Raw genomic sequence first — 15,595 nt, 5'->3', positions numbered from 1 at the left:
TTTTATTTTTTTTTTATTTTTGTATTTTTTAATTAAATAAATTTTATAAAATAAATAAAATCAATTAAAATATTCACATATTATCTCTATTTTTTTTATCTTTCATTTTTTATTTTTTTAATTATGTAATTTTTCAATAAAAATTGATAAATAAAAATAAAAATAAAAATTCCAAGAAGAAAGAGTAAAAAAAAAAAAACTCTATTATAATCTAATATTTTTGTAGGAAAATCTCTACTCCAAAAATTAAAAACTCCTCGCAAGCTTCTCCTTCCCTTTTTTTTCCTTCTTTACCCCTCTCCAAGCACAATTTCTCTCTCTCTCTCTCCCCCTCTTTCTCTGCAACTTCCTCCAAAATTCAGAGAGAAAAGAAAAAAATACATAATTTTGTTGTGTCAGACGGAGAGAGAGAAAGATAGATAGCCAAGAATTGTCTGGTATCTTTGATCGAAACTTTTTTTGTTTTACTTTTTCCCTTTTAGCATTTTAGTTCAGAGAAGAGTCATTTTGAAGTTCATTGTTTCTTTTCGTTTTGTTTTTGTGCTCCTTGACTTGATCAACGACCAATACGTGTGTGATTCCGGATGCCCGTTTTAGACCGAATTGATGGCTCAACGATTCGTCAAAGTGGAAGATTGATGACGATTTTGGGGATTTAGCTCTTTAAATCCAAAGTGGAAAAAAAATTTGATGGAGCGATTCATCTCCGTTTGTTTATGGTTGATTTTGTTGCTGTATTTTGTTTTTAGAGCTGCGGGAAATGCGGAAGGTTCGTTATATTTTTTTTTTGGGGAAAAGATTGAATGAAATAATTGAGGTTATATAATCATATTATTAAAAAAATTAATTATTTATTATACTAACTAAATAGAAAATATTTATTTTAATAAATTAATTAATTTTTTATAATAAATAATTAATTTTTTAATAATATAATTATATGACATAATTCAAATAAAATATATATATTGAAATGATGAAATTATTTTATATAATTTTTTATTTTTTTTAGTTTTTTATTTTTATATTCTGATTTTTTTATGAGATTCAAATTAGAAGAAATTAGTAGCAGTTTTGGATTGGTTTAGAAGTGGCATAAGGCTTGACTGCTTGTTTTAAATTTCAATTAGCCTCAGTGCACTAAGTGACTTGACTGAAGGGATAGTCAGTTAGGTAAATTTTCAATTTTGGATATGATTTACGTTCTAATTCTCCATATTCAGTTAGGTAAAATTAACCAATGTCCGACGTCTGGAAAGTATTATGTTTATTGTCATGAACGTTTCAATTTACGGTAGAATTTATTAAGCATTCAATTTACAATCAGTTAGTAAGTGATATTTTAGTTAATATTAAAATTAATTAACAGTAAATAAAAAAATTCAATCTTAATATAAGATTATAAGATATTAAAAATTTATTATATGTAAAATAATTCATTTTAAAAGATCATCGTCTGAATATAAAATAATAAGATATTAAAATTTTATTAAATGTAAAATAATTCATTTAAACAAGTTATTATTACGTGTGAGTGAATATAGAAAAAGTTTTTTATGTAACAAATTAAAAAAAGTCAATGAAAAAAAAAATTTTAACTTTAATATTATATTAAGTATTTAATTTAAAATTAATTAACAGTAAATAAAAAATAAATAAAGAAATTTAATTTAAATATAAAATTATAAAATATTAAAAATTTATTAAATATGAGATAATTTATTTTAACAAAATTTTGGCCCATCCCAATAGTTTAAATGGTTTCATAATATGATTTGATCTCCATTGGAGTTCTCGGTTTATGTAATGAAACAGGTGGCGCTTTGAATGCTTTGAAGACCAATTTGATTGACCCGAATAATGTGTTGCAAAGTTGGGACTCAACCCTTGTTAATCCTTGCAAATGGTTTCATGTCACATGTAACAGTGAAAAAAGTGTAACAAGAGTGTAAGTATGTTGTACCTTTTTGCTACTGCAGTTGATGTTACTCTCGAGTTTCGAATTTGGCTTAATAAATGCTTTTCCTTTGTCAATCTAGTGATCTTGGGAATGCGAATCTTTCTGGTCAATTGGTTCCACAGATCGGGCAGCTTATGAATTTGCAGTATCTGTAAGTGGATAGCTTTGGCCTAGGTGATTACATGCTGCCCCACATTGTTAGAATTATTTTAAGCAGCAAAAGATAAATAAATAAATAAAGGAAAAACGGACCACCAGCATACTTTGCCGAATAATTAATGACTTTTTTTTTTATTGTTTAGGGTTTTCTTTAGATTCTTTACCAAGATTTGGTTGTAGCGGATAAGTTTCATTGGGAATCATTTTTCTTAAATTTGTAACTGTGTAAAATCGAATAATCATAACTTGCTAGAAAAATACCTGAGTTTAAACTCAGGGTGAAATTCCAGCACACAACCATAGAAAAGTAAAAATATTTGAGAGCACAGATTTTGTGTGCTTTTTTCGCTATGCACTGGTTTTTATTGGTTATGCTTAATCATGAAGATGGTTGCATTCCATTGGATTTGGTTGCATATTTCATACAAAGATACTATGTGCTTCTATTGAACTTCCTTTGCGACTTTGTCCAAGAATTACTAAAGTCAATTTTTTTTATGACAGGGAGCTTTATAGTAATAACATATCTAGGATAATCCCAGAGGAGCTTGGAAATTTGATAAACTTGGTGAGCTTGGATCTTTACTCGAATGCTTTAACCGGGAACATTCCAACTACTCTGGGCAAGCTTCCAAAACTACGTATCCTGTACGAACACATTTTACATTTTTTATGTGCTTAATTCATCTAATTTCCTTGTTCTCTTGCTTTCTAGTCATATGTGTTCTAGTATATCTAGACAGCTTTTACGTGTTGATATATTGCTTGCTGAATTGGATTGGCTAATGGTTTTATTATTAGAGTATGTGCTTTATAATATGTTATGTTATGTATTTCCTCTTCTCTTCCTACGCATGCAGAATGTTCTTTTAGTAGGTTTTTATAGGACAGAGTGGATAGGAGGTAAACGTATTGGGATACTGTAATTTAGTTCATGTCTTTCAACCCTTCCCCCAACTCAGAACATTTTAGCAAAACAGAGAAGAAGAAGGAATTATTTAGGCTCCATTTAGTTAGCTTTTTCGCTATTTGCTTTAAAAAATCAAAAAGCGCATTTAGATGCAAAAGCAATTAAAAATTTGAAGGATTGTAGACAAAATGTATAGATCTTTTAGAGCCCTCCAAGAATTTATCAGTATGCATCATTAGATATATATATATATATATATGTATATATATTTAGTTAGAGCCCTCCAAGAATTTATCAGTATGCATCATTATAGAAGTCTACTAAATCTAAAAAAAAAGGGGATAGTAATATTTGCATAGACTTAGCTAATCATAATTGGATTAGGACTGCTAAAATTATTAGATTAGGAATAAAAACCTAAAACTACCAATGACACTTTCCCTGAACTGAGAGGACTTTTTGATTGCTGAAAAACCCATTGGTTTAGTTGTGAGCTTCCAGAAACGATAACTTTTATCTAACGAACTTACAAATGGACCATCATGTTACCAAAGACTAGCTAAGGTCCAAAATACCAAATCCCTTCCACTGTGGTTGTTGGTGTCAACTCCGAAGTTCTGTACTGTATACCTTCCTTCTCTTCTTTATTCATGATCTTGTTTGGACATGAAGTGTAACAACCAACGGGAGGAAAACTTTAAACTGAGTGAATTCTAGGTGATGACATTGTAATCTCCTAAATCCCTCGTTGGGTATATGTGAGACTTGTACCTATGTTTGTGAGATGCTTTTTGTGGACAACCGTGACATTCTGGCTCACAGTGGATCATAACTCACAAAAACTAGCCCGTTGTGGAGACTCATTTTGCGCTAGTGAGATATTGGTATTGTAGGGTGGGTGTTAATTGTGATCCTGATGTGTTGCCTTGACGTGGACATCAAGAATTTGAGTGGTTGGGCTGTGATACCCATCCTACATCTGATGTGAGTTCATTATTAAAACCCATACAAGGATCCAAGTCAATTATTATTAGCTACTGGAGCTTAATCTTTTGGGGGCCACATGGTTTGGGTTAAAAAGTTGTCGGGCCAGTTATGCTTTGGTGATATGGGCTATTTAGATATAGAAATGGTTTCTTTAGTGCCATGGACTTTTTCTTTTAATTGTATCTGTGCTAATATTTTTCACTAAGCATGAGTTTTTATCCGTTACATTTCTAGTCAGCTCATCAATATGCAATATAATTAATGCTTTCTTTCTGTGGAATAGCCGTCTCAACAACAACAAATTGTCTGGACAAATTCCTAGGTCCTTAACTACTATTAAGTCACTGCAAGTGCTGTGAGTGGCGCTGTCAGATTTTTTTTTTCGCATTAGCCAGTTCAACCTTAATTTCTAGAACAACATATTAATTGTGTGAGATGTTATATTATGTGATGCAGGGATCTTTCAAACAATCAGCTAGTAGGTGATATTCCAGTTAATGGTTCCTTTTCAGTATTAACTCCTATCAGGTTTTTCTCCTATGCTCTCTCATTTTGCTCTCACCCTATCATCCCTGACTCCTGACCCTCACCAACACTGCTCTTTCCCATTTTTTAATATTTAATACTCTCAGGCCAGTGTCTTAAATTGCCGCATCTTTTTTTCACAGTTTTGCTAATAATCGACTGAATAATCTTCCACCTGCTCCTCTACCTCCTATCTCACCTACAGCTTCAACTGCATCAGGTTTTTTCTTGACTTTGTTGTTATTATCACTGCTAATAACTCTAAACTGTGCCTAACTTCGGGGCCTGCTTCTCTTTTATTAGTATTTATTCTTTTTCTTGAGGTATTCCTTGGAATTCTCCTTTGCATTAACAACTGTTTTGGTGTTACCATGTTTCTGTAACATACTAAGAATTGCTGTAGGTTGAGTATATTACATCCTGAACTTCCTTACATCTGGGTGTGTTTTTCAAGAAGTTACCTTCTATGTTCAGATCTAAAATCTGATGATGTACCTAGGAATGGCTTTAGGTTCCTTAGTGGGCAAGAACATGAGCTCTACGTCTAATAGCCCCAGCCCAGAAGTTCTTTCAGTTGAAATGTTGCCTCCTGTATTGGTGTTGTTACCGGCTGAAAATGTTAGTAATAGTTATGAGAATTTGCGTTACAGGTGTATTGGCGGTATCTATATTTATCTAACTTATACTGGCAGGTAATAGTGCCACTGGTGCTATTGCTGGAGTTGCTGCTGGAGCTACCCTGCTTTTTGCTGCTCCCGCAATTTTACTTGCTTGGAGGCGAAGAAGGAAACCACAGGATCATTCCTTTAATGTACCTGGTTAGTGATTTTTCAAAAAATAGTTTTAATTGATACTATGCCGTTGTGTGCATGACTTCACTTTTTCTAATTTTCTTTATGGTTGAGGAGGTCCTAGGAGTTTCTTTGGGACAACTTAACAGGTTTTCTTTGCGTGAACTACAAGTGGCAACAGATAACTTTAGCGACAAAAACATTCTGGGTATAGGTGGTTTTGCTAAAGTTTATAAAGGTCGTTTAGCTGATGGTTCTCTAGTGGCAGTAAAACGACTTAAAAAGAAGCGTACTCAAGGTGGAGAGTTGCAGTTCCAAACAGAGGTAGAAATGATAAGTATGGCTGTGCATCGGAATTTGCAACGTCTCTGTGGCTTTTGCATGACCCCTACAGAACGGCTGCTAGTCTATCCGTTTATGGTTAATGGTACTGTTGCATCCTGTTTAAGAGGTACCGGCTGTTGTTTCCTTATTGATTTCTTTAGTCATGGTTCCTGTTTATGCAATGCATTTATATTATTTATGTTATTTATTTTCTTCTGGTTACCAATTCATTTCATATGTAAACTACTTATTCTTGTGTGAGCTTCATATATCAATATCTGCTCTATCGTTTCTGCAGTTTGAGAAGAAATTTTGAACTACCGATCACATATCCTAATCTTGTTCTAAAACATTGACTTTCTTTTGATAATTTCATACATTTGGTAAATGTGGATTGTCTTTGAATCCAAGTGGAATTTTGAGAAATTCATGGAATCCAAATACTTTGTGATCTCTTCTTGTTACAATGGACCATCTATTCATCTAATTTTTACATTCTCTAGATCGTCCAGAGTCTCAATCACCACTTGATTGGGCTATAAGGAAACGGATTGCACTGGGAGCTGCAAGGGGGCTTGCATATTTGCATGATCATTGTGATCCTAAGATTATACACCGTGATGTGACGGCTGCAAAAATATTGTTGGATGAGGAATTTGAAGCAGTAGTTGGAGACTTTGGGCTGGCCAAACTGATGGACTATAAAGATACTCATGTGACAACTGCTGTTTGTGGCACAATTGGTCATATAGCTCCTGAATACCTATCAAATGGAAAGTCATCAGAGAAAACTGATGTTTTTGGATATGGTGTTATGCTTCTTGAACTCATTACAGGACAGAGGCCTTTTGATGTTGCTCTGCTTGCAAATGATGATGATGTCATGTTGCTTGAATGGGTATGTACTGTTTTTCCTGTTAAATTTGTCTCAATCGTGGTGCATTTCGCAGTTTGACTTTTGTCATTCTAGTCTAACGTTGGAATTATTCAATTCTTATTTCACTGGGTTGGCCAAAAGCAGTAGACAAAAGTACAGTATAGCAGAACTACCCTTATAACACAGTGAAGCTCAATTTTTTTTCCTTGCAAGGTGAAAATGCAAAAGCAGAAAAGTAGAAATAGTTGAAACTTGAAAAAAAATGTTTTCTCTGCAAGGTGAAGGGAAAAAGAAAATATTAAATAGTTGTTTGGTGATGCTACCTTTTCTTTTCTTTGCTTTAAGTTGCTAGCAGTCAAGATTCGTGGGGGTTCCTAAGATCCTTTCTGTTCATTAATTTGGGGTATGCTTCTTTTTAAATGAAGTTGGTTTAAAACAAATGGTTTTTGGAAGCCTATGTAATTAACTACTACAATCTTGACATTGATCTTTACTCCATTTTTTTTTTCTATGCCATTAAGATTCACAGCTTTGTCAACCGCAATTAGGTCAAATTCAAGTGAAGCTTATCAACGGTACAAATGGTTTCTTTTTCTTTTTTTTTCCCCCCCTTCAATTTGACAGCAATGCTGAAATTTCAGGTAGGAGGGCTTGTGAAAGACAGGAGGTTGGAAAGGCTGGTTGATTTGGATCTTCAGGGTAATTGCATAGTCGAAGAAGTGGAACAGCTAATCCAGGTGGCTCTTTTGTGCACTCAAGGCTCCCCAATGAAACGACCTAAGATGTCTGAAGTCATCATGATGCTGGAGGGTGATGGCTTGGTTGAAAGATGGGAAGAGTGGCAGAAAGAAGAAATGTTTGGCCAAGAGCTTAACCATAACGGCTTGGCTGAAAGATGGGAAGAGTGAGAGGAGGAAGAAATGTTCAGCTAATTGGAAAGTTGCAGACTCCACATCTCACATCCCTCCAGATGAATTGTCTGGTCCTAGATTGCCACTTCTGCAAATAGAAGGTCTTCAGGCAGAGTTGGTTTTGTATTTTAGATTCCCATTGTTCACATTTGCGCATATAGTTTTTCATTTTGGTTTCTTTTCTGGCTCCATTTATCCTGTTTTTGTAATTTACATACCATGGTAAACTATTTTCCATCATTTCCTGAATTACAGCTAATTTTCAAAAAGAACAAGATTCACCCTTTACAAAAAGGTCCATTGTGAGGGAAAAAAGCCTTTTCCTTTTTTTTTTTTTTTTTAATCTGTAAGGGAGGATCGTGGTAGTCACATAAGTTGCACTTGAATATTTATTTATAAAGAATAAGTATATTAAATATGTAGTTGTATGTTGTATAAATTTTTAAAATTAACTCGATGGCCAAAAAAATATTTAAACTTTGTTTCAGAGAGAAATATATTAGATTGTGTAGACACTTAATTTGATTCAGGTTCGAATCAATTGGACCTGATCCAAATGAGTAAGCTCAATTTTATTTTATATTTTTATTATTTTTATTTTATATTTTATGTATATATTTTCTTTTGTATCCTATGTATTTATTATTTATTTATTTATTATTACTATTTATTTATATATATATATTTATTATTATTTTTTCTTTTTTCTCTTTTTCATTTTATTTTATATGTATTTTTATTTATCTTGTTAGATATTCATTTATATGTTATTATTACTTTTTTTTATTTATCTTGTAATAATGTTGATTTATCTTATTATTTTTTTTAATTATCTATTAATTTTTTTTTATCTGATTTTTTTTAGGCTGAGATTGAATTCTGTTGAAGAATCCTACCGAGAATGGGGATTCAATTAGAATCCAGATTGAATTCAAAGACTGAATCCCCATAAAAAAAGAAATAAGAATTGATCAGAAATTCTTCTGATTAATCCCTATAAATAGAACAGAACACAGAACACAGAAAATAGAGAAAACAGTGAGGAAATAAGCTATTGGTTGAGAGAAAAAGGCATATAGAAGATTTTTGAAGGCTAAAAAAAGGTTTAGAAGTGTTAGAACAGTTGTAGGAATCGTAAAAAACTTTTGAAGGTTTTTGGCGAAATTTTTTTTTTGGAAATTTCTGGAAAATTTTTAAATTTCGGTGACTTTTTCGACGGACGTTGAATTTTTCGACAACAATTTCGGCCAAGTTTGAAGTTTCCGATCAGCTATCCAGTTTTCCGGTGAAGATTCTTAGAAATCGATCAACTTTTCGACGAACTTTCGATGAAAAATTCAGATTCCGACAAAAAATTTTAGAATCCGATGAATATTCAACCGGAGTTCATCGGGCGTTTTAGAGAGAAGGGAGAGAAAAAGAAGGAAGAGAGAGAGATGGGAGAAGGTTTCTGTCGAAAAAACGAAGAAAACAGCCTTATATACCCTCCCAAAACGACGTCGTTTTTGCGTTAAATAACCCAGAGGATCCGCGTGTTTTGCCAAGATCCGACCCGACCCGAACATCGACCCGCTTTTCAACTCATGCGTGCTCTGCCTCGCCGAGCCGTTAGTCGAGCCGAGCCGACGTCCCGAGCCGCTTCTCCGAATCGTTTTTCTTCCTTGAGTCGAGCCCAACCGAGCCGAGTCGTTCTCCGAGCCGCTCTAGGTTTTTTATTTATTTATTTATTTTATTTTATTATTAAATTAAGATTATTTAATGTTCTTTTATCTTTATTTTATTTTTATTTTTGTTTTACTTTTTTTTTATTTTCACTTTAATTTTGTTTTATTATTTTATTTTATTTAAATAAAATCCAAAAAAATAATTTTGGAAAAAAGTTGAAAGTATTAATTTTCTTTAAAAATAAATTTTCAAAAAAAGGTTTTTGAGGAAAAGTTGAAAGTATCAATTTTTCTCGAAAATCAAAGAATCCAAAAAAAAAAAAATTTTGGAAAAAGTTGAAAGTATCAATTTTTCTTAAAAATAAATTTTCAAAAAAAAGGTTTTTGAGGAAAAGTTGAAAGTATCAATTTTTCTTGAAATTAAAGTTTCAAAAGATATTTTGAGAAAAAGTTGAAAATATTAATTTTTCTCAAGATTAAAATTTCAAAAAAAATATTTTGGAGAAAAGTTGAAAGTATCAATTTTCCGTGCACAAGAACAATCACTCTTTTCTTCTTTTTTTATTTTATTTTATTTTTGTGTTAAATAATTCGACGATGGAGCCTCTGCATGTGAAACAGTAATTTTCTTGCATACTCTTGAGGTGAGGAAATTTTCTCAAATTTCTGCTAAAAGTATTAGAGTTAATTGAGAATAATTTTCAATAATTAATTACTTGGTAAAATTTTAAGGCTCATTGGATAACACAAATTTAAGCTTGTATCATCTTTTGATGGGCGTTGTGAGGGTGCTATAACCTTCCTCACACGTAACCGAACTCCCGAACTCTATTCTGGTTAGTAGACCCGAACCTATTCTTTTAGGGCCCTTAAACTTAGGTGTTCCCTAAAAGGATAGATTCCTTAGGTGGTCAATCGCACCTAGATAAAAAAAGATTGGTGGCGACTCCTTAAGTCAATGTCTAGCGATAGATCCTCGGATCTAGATGCTATGACAACTTGGCGACTCCACTGGGGACTTTGAGAGTCAGGCCAGTAAATAATTTGTGTTATCCAAAAGCCTAATAAAATTGACCCTTTTTGTATATATGTGTTATTATTCATTCATATTTATTTACCTTGTTAATTATGTCATTCATATGCATGTGCATAACATGAGCTCTACACCCGAGCTCCGTCCCTCTAGGAGGGAGTAAAATACATATTGCTTTCGTGAGGTTTAATGCCTCCGCATTGGCTAGTGAAATACTCCCATTCAAATTGAACCTTTTTCGCTTGTAGCCTGTAATGGGTAAGGATTAGAGTGCCTTACTAGTCTGTGATGGATAATGATGTAAGGAGCAATTTGGAAACCTTTAGATTTTAACCTTGAACCACATATAGTAAAGTTTAGAGGTGCCTAAACCTAGGATAGAGCTCTTTTTACTCAATGATAAGTGTACCTTAAAATTAAGACACAAAAAGGGTGTTTATCTAATCATTTTTTAACTTTGTGCATCATTTTCATTATCATATGTAACATTATGCATCAGTATCACTTTCATTTCATCCATGAAACTAACTATGTTATTTGTCTGATTGTATGCATCTGCATTACTTTCATGATCATGTTTTAACACAATCATTTACATCCATTTCATATTAGATTTCATTCAGAAAAATATACATTTCATTCGTGCATCAAAGCATCATACATAAAGCATAGCATAACATTACTAATTCTAAGATATGGTACTCAAGTTTCAAGGATAGCTCCATCTAGCGAGAATCTTACCCATCGATACAACACAAGATCCAGAGCAAGACAAATGAAGCAGGAAAATTCTTATAGATTTGAAAAGATAGAAAAAGCATAGGAGAAGATTGAAAGTGAGTTGAGCAAGATTCTGGATGCTCTTAATAACCTGAATAAAGGAAAAAAAGTTGAAGAAAATACAAGCCAACAAGTTCCCCCGTTGCAAGAAGTGGTTGACCTTTATATCCTCCAGGTTTTGGCCCACCACAAGCCCAGTCTGCTCAAGAGGTCCCACCGTAACACTTCACATATCCAATATACCCTGGAATATCGTCAGCTTCCAACCCAGGGTATTATAATAGCTATGTAAATCCTGTCTTTACTGAAAAGGCAGCAGAACCAATTTTTGATCTAGATGATTTAAAAGAGAAGGAGAAAGAAAAGATAAGAGTGAAAACTCAAGAAAGCTCCAAGATTAGTATGCTAGAACAAAGGTTACGGGCAGTGGAAGGATTTAGTTTTTATGGGTCAGTTGATGCTGCTAGGCTCTGCCTAGTCCCTGATGTGGTCATTCTTTATAAGTTCAAAGTATCAAAATTTAAAAAATATGACGGTACAAAGTGCCTCAAAACTCACGTCACAATGTAATGTCGGAAGATGACAGCTCATGCTTATGATGAAAAACTCTTAATGCATGTCTTTCAGGATAGCGTTACAGGCTCTGCTGCCAGGTGGTATGATCAGCTGGATAGAACCCGCATTCGCTCTTGGAGTGATATGGCATATAACTTTATCGATCAATATCGACATATTATCGATTTGGCCCCTGATCGTTTGTCTTTATAGAATCTGAAGAAAAAGACAAACGAGTCTTTTAAAGAGTATGTCCCGAGGTGGAGAGATATGATTTCTCAAGTACAACCTTCTTTGACTGAGAAAAAACTACAGTGCTATTTGTTAGCACTTTAAAACCTCTCTATTATGAAAAGATGATAGGAAATGCAACAAAAACTTTACTGATATGGTAATTTTGAGAGAAATTTTTAAGACTGCCATCAAGAATGGCAAGCTAAAAGGAAATGAAGCATCTAGCAAGAAAGTCTCGAAGAAGAAAGAAATTGAAGCTCAGGCTGTGAGCTTTAATAGATAGTAATTTAGAGGCTATCAATCTTATTCACCACTAGAGTATCTACCATATTACCCTACTGTAAATAATACATCCCTTCACCCATACTAACTATTTACACAACCTCCATACCTTCAAACATATCAAACCCCTCATAGGCCTCAAAATACCATGTACAGTCCTAACACTCAGCCTACCCTAAGACCTCAAAATTGTCCAACTAACCCCATTGGTGGTTTACGAAAGCAACGAACTACCCGTGAGAAACCTGTGTTTGACCCAATTCCAATGACTTATACAAAATTATATAAGAAGTTTTACAAAAGTCATTTGATTACTCCAAGTAAATTGAAACCTCTCAAGCCATCTTACCCCAAGTGGTACGATCTCACAGCCCACTGTGACTACCATTATGGGATTGTCGATCACTCAATCGAAAATTGCACCACCTTGAAACACAAAGTGTAACAGTTGATCAAGGATGGGATGATTTGTTTTAATACGGAAGGGATGACTGCACCGAATGTTAGTGGTAATCTTTTGTCGAATCATAATGTAAATGCTATAAGTGAAGAACATGAACGCCATGTGAAGAAAAGAGTGACAGATATTAAAACACCTCTCAACTAACTTTTGATGTTTTATAAAGAGCTGACATGATATGACTAGTAAGTCCACATAGCTATCATGGAGCATATATAGTTGGTACTAGTTATAAGTATCATAATGGGGCAATAGGCCATTCTATTGAGACCTGTGAGTAGTTTCACCAAGAGGTGTAAAAACTCTTAGATTCACATAAGATGGAGGTCTATGAAAAAAGAGAAGACTTAAAGAATGTTGAGGTGTACATGACTGATAGGCCTGTGAAGCTGTTTCTAAAACCAGTGACAATTCAGTGTGGGAACAAACCGACGTCAATCATAGACAAACTCCTCCTCAGGTTGATAACTTTTAAGGTTTCGACTCTTTTTTTGTACAAGGATGATAAAGTTGTACCTTAAAGATATGGTTGTGACACTGTAGTTCAGGGGCAAGAAAAAAATATCTTCAAAGTTGATACTTTTAATATAATTGGCATAAGAGGCATTACTCGAAGTGAGAGGTGTTACACTCCAAAAATGTTAGAGAAGGCTAGAAGGGAAAAAGTTACAGAAAGAGAAAGATAAAATAATCCTGAGATAGAACCTGAAGAAGATCATCCGAAGCCAGTATCAGAAAGAGAAGTTTATGAATTTTTGAAGCTGGTAAAACATAGTGAGTATTCAGTTATGGAATAGTTGAATAAAATGCCAGCTTGAATCTCATTATTATCACTGTTGCTGAACTTAGAGCCACACCGAAATGCCTTGCTGAAAGTGTTGAATCAGGCATACTTGACACATAACGTATCTGTTGAATATATGAACCACCTGACTGGAAATCTAGTCATGTCAAATCACATTTCATTTAGCGATGATGAGATTCCTTTAGAGGAAAAAAGAAATGCCAAGGCTCTGCATATCACAGTTAAGTGCAAGAGTCATATCATAGCCAAGATCTTTATCGATAATGGCTCTGCTATCAATATCATGCCTATGTCAACTTTGGTAAGGCTACCCATTGATTACTCTCATATAAAGGACAGTCAGATGATTGTGAGAGCTTTTGATGAGACCAGAAGAGAAGTCTTAGGGGATATTGAGATGCTCTTACAAATTGGGCCATGCACCTTCAATGTAAAATTTCAAGTGATGGATATCTCTCCATCTTACAGCTGTCTATTAGAAAGATCATGGATTCATATGACAGGAACTGTGCCCTCTACTTTGCACCAGAAGATCAAGTTCAATGTAGAAGGTCAATTAGTAGTGGTAGTTGAAGAGAAAGACATGCTAGTGACCCAACCATTAAACACTCCATATGTAGAGGCTGTCAAAGAAGCATTGAAATGCTCCTATCGATCTTTTGAATTGGTCAATTTTGTAGGTGAAAGATTTCAAAATCAACCTTTTTCAAGGATAGTGATGAGCCAAGTCATCAATAAAGGCTGGTATCCAGGACTTGGGCTAGGCAAAAACTTACAGGGAATAAAAGAACCTTCGATAATAATAGATAATAACGACAGGGTAGGCCTAGGCTATGAGATGGTAGTGTGAGAAGTTAAAAGAAGGCCATCAGGAAAGATAACAAGACTGATGTTTATCCCACACTTGTATGAAACTTTCAGACCTGGAGGATTCATGTACCCAGATACAAGAAAAAGTATGGAAGACACTTTTGCCCAGTTAGCCATTAATGCTATTGAAGATGAAGTGGGGCTTAATCAAGAGGAATGGGTTCGCCTTTATCCACCAGATTATGAGCTAAATAATTGGAGTGCCATCAAGATGCCTTTGACTTTTGATTTTGATACAATGTAATTATAGCATCTCAATAGCTATTGCCTAAGGCATTGGGGTGATCTTTTTTTGTTTGGGCCATTTATCTTTTATTATTTCTAATAAAAAATAGAAATGATGCATTTTCATTCATTTCTTCTGGTGTCTTCATTATTTTCATCTTTCCAAGCACATCTTGTCAATATATCCCATTTCATTCAATTTCACGTCTTTAAAAGAACATAAAGATAATCATGATAACAATCAAGAGGTTAGCTTTGAGAATTCAATTAACACTGACGAACTTGACAATGAAGAGAATTATGAAGAATATGTTATACCTTCAGATCTAATGAGGATGATTGAACAAGAAAATAAGCCAATTGAGCCTCATCAAGAGGTAGTGGACTTAGTGAATCTGAAAAATGAAGAGAATAAGAAAGAGGTCAGAAAGGGCACTTGACTTTCATCTAGAGATAGGCAATGATTGGCAGACCTACTTCTAAAATTTATAGATATATTTATTTGATCTTACCAGGATATGTCAGGGCTGAGCACAGAGATAGTGGAGCACAGATTGCCCTTAAAGCCATAATGTAAGTCAGTTCAGCAGAAACTGAGACGGATGAAGCCTGAAATGCTACTAAAGATTAAAGAAGAGGTGAAGAAACAATTTGATACAGGTTTTTTACAAGTGGCTAAGTATCCAGAATGGGTAGCCAATATAGTCTCAGTTCCTAAGAAAGATAAAAAAGTACAAATGTGTGTAAACTATCAGGACTTGAATAAAGCTAGCCCAAATGATAACTTTTCTTTGCCACATATCGACACACTGGTAGATAACATGGCTAAGCATTCAATTTTCTCTTTTATGGATGGTTTTTCAGGGTATAATCAGATAAAAATGACTGCAGATGATATAAAAAACACTACTTTTGTGACTATGTGAAGAACCTTTTGCTACAAAGTCATGCCTTTTGGGTTAAAGAATGCTAGGGTAACATATCAAAGGGTCATGGTAACACTCTTCCATGACATGATGCACAAAAAGATCGAGGTGTATGTAGATGATATGATTGTAAAGTCTTGTGAGGATGAAGATCATGTCACTAGCCTCATAAAGTTATTTGAGAGATTGAAAAAATTTCAGCTCAAATTAAACCCAGCCAAGTGCACATTTGGGGTAAAGTCAGGGAAGTTGCTAGGTTTTGTGGTTAGTGAAAGAGGAATTAAAGTCGATCTCGATAAGATATGGACCATTCAAAA

At 33.9% G+C, this 15,595-nt stretch overlaps 1 protein-coding gene across 4 annotated transcripts; it reads left to right on the top strand.

The window, feature by feature from the left end:
- The first annotated feature begins 234 nt into the window (after positions 1-234).
- On the top strand, positions 235-7,622 carry LOC111309125 (BRASSINOSTEROID INSENSITIVE 1-associated receptor kinase 1-like). Of its 4 annotated transcripts, XM_089748551.1 has the most exons (13): positions 235-769; positions 1,816-1,948; positions 2,040-2,111; positions 2,624-2,767; positions 4,300-4,371; positions 4,473-4,544; positions 4,685-4,761; positions 5,041-5,159; positions 5,234-5,359; positions 5,450-5,783; positions 6,160-6,554; positions 7,055-7,108; positions 7,175-7,312. In XM_089748551.1, the coding sequence occupies exons 1-12, from the start codon at positions 691-693 to the stop codon at positions 7,079-7,081; spliced, it is 1,650 nt and encodes a 549-aa protein (XP_089604677.1). In that variant the 5' UTR covers positions 235-690; the 3' UTR covers positions 7,082-7,108; positions 7,175-7,312. The 4 variants fall into 4 exon arrangements, with proteins under 4 accessions (XP_089604677.1, XP_089604671.1, XP_089604670.1 ...); XM_089748545.1 differs by lacking the exon at positions 7,055-7,108 and having other exon boundaries at positions 5,053-5,159; positions 7,175-7,622; XM_089748544.1 differs by lacking the exon at positions 7,055-7,108 and having other exon boundaries at positions 7,175-7,622.
- The last annotated feature ends 7,973 nt before the right edge of the window (positions 7,623-15,595 follow it).

The sequence above is a fragment of the Durio zibethinus genome, chromosome 2 (genome assembly GCF_047325235.1).
Source record: "Durio zibethinus cultivar Kanyao isolate XHJ-2024 chromosome 2, ASM4732523v1, whole genome shotgun sequence".
Lineage (NCBI taxonomy): Eukaryota > Viridiplantae > Streptophyta > Magnoliopsida > Malvales > Malvaceae > Durio > Durio zibethinus.
Note: the sequence above shows the minus strand (reverse complement) of the source record. Positions and strands in the feature narration are given on the sequence as shown.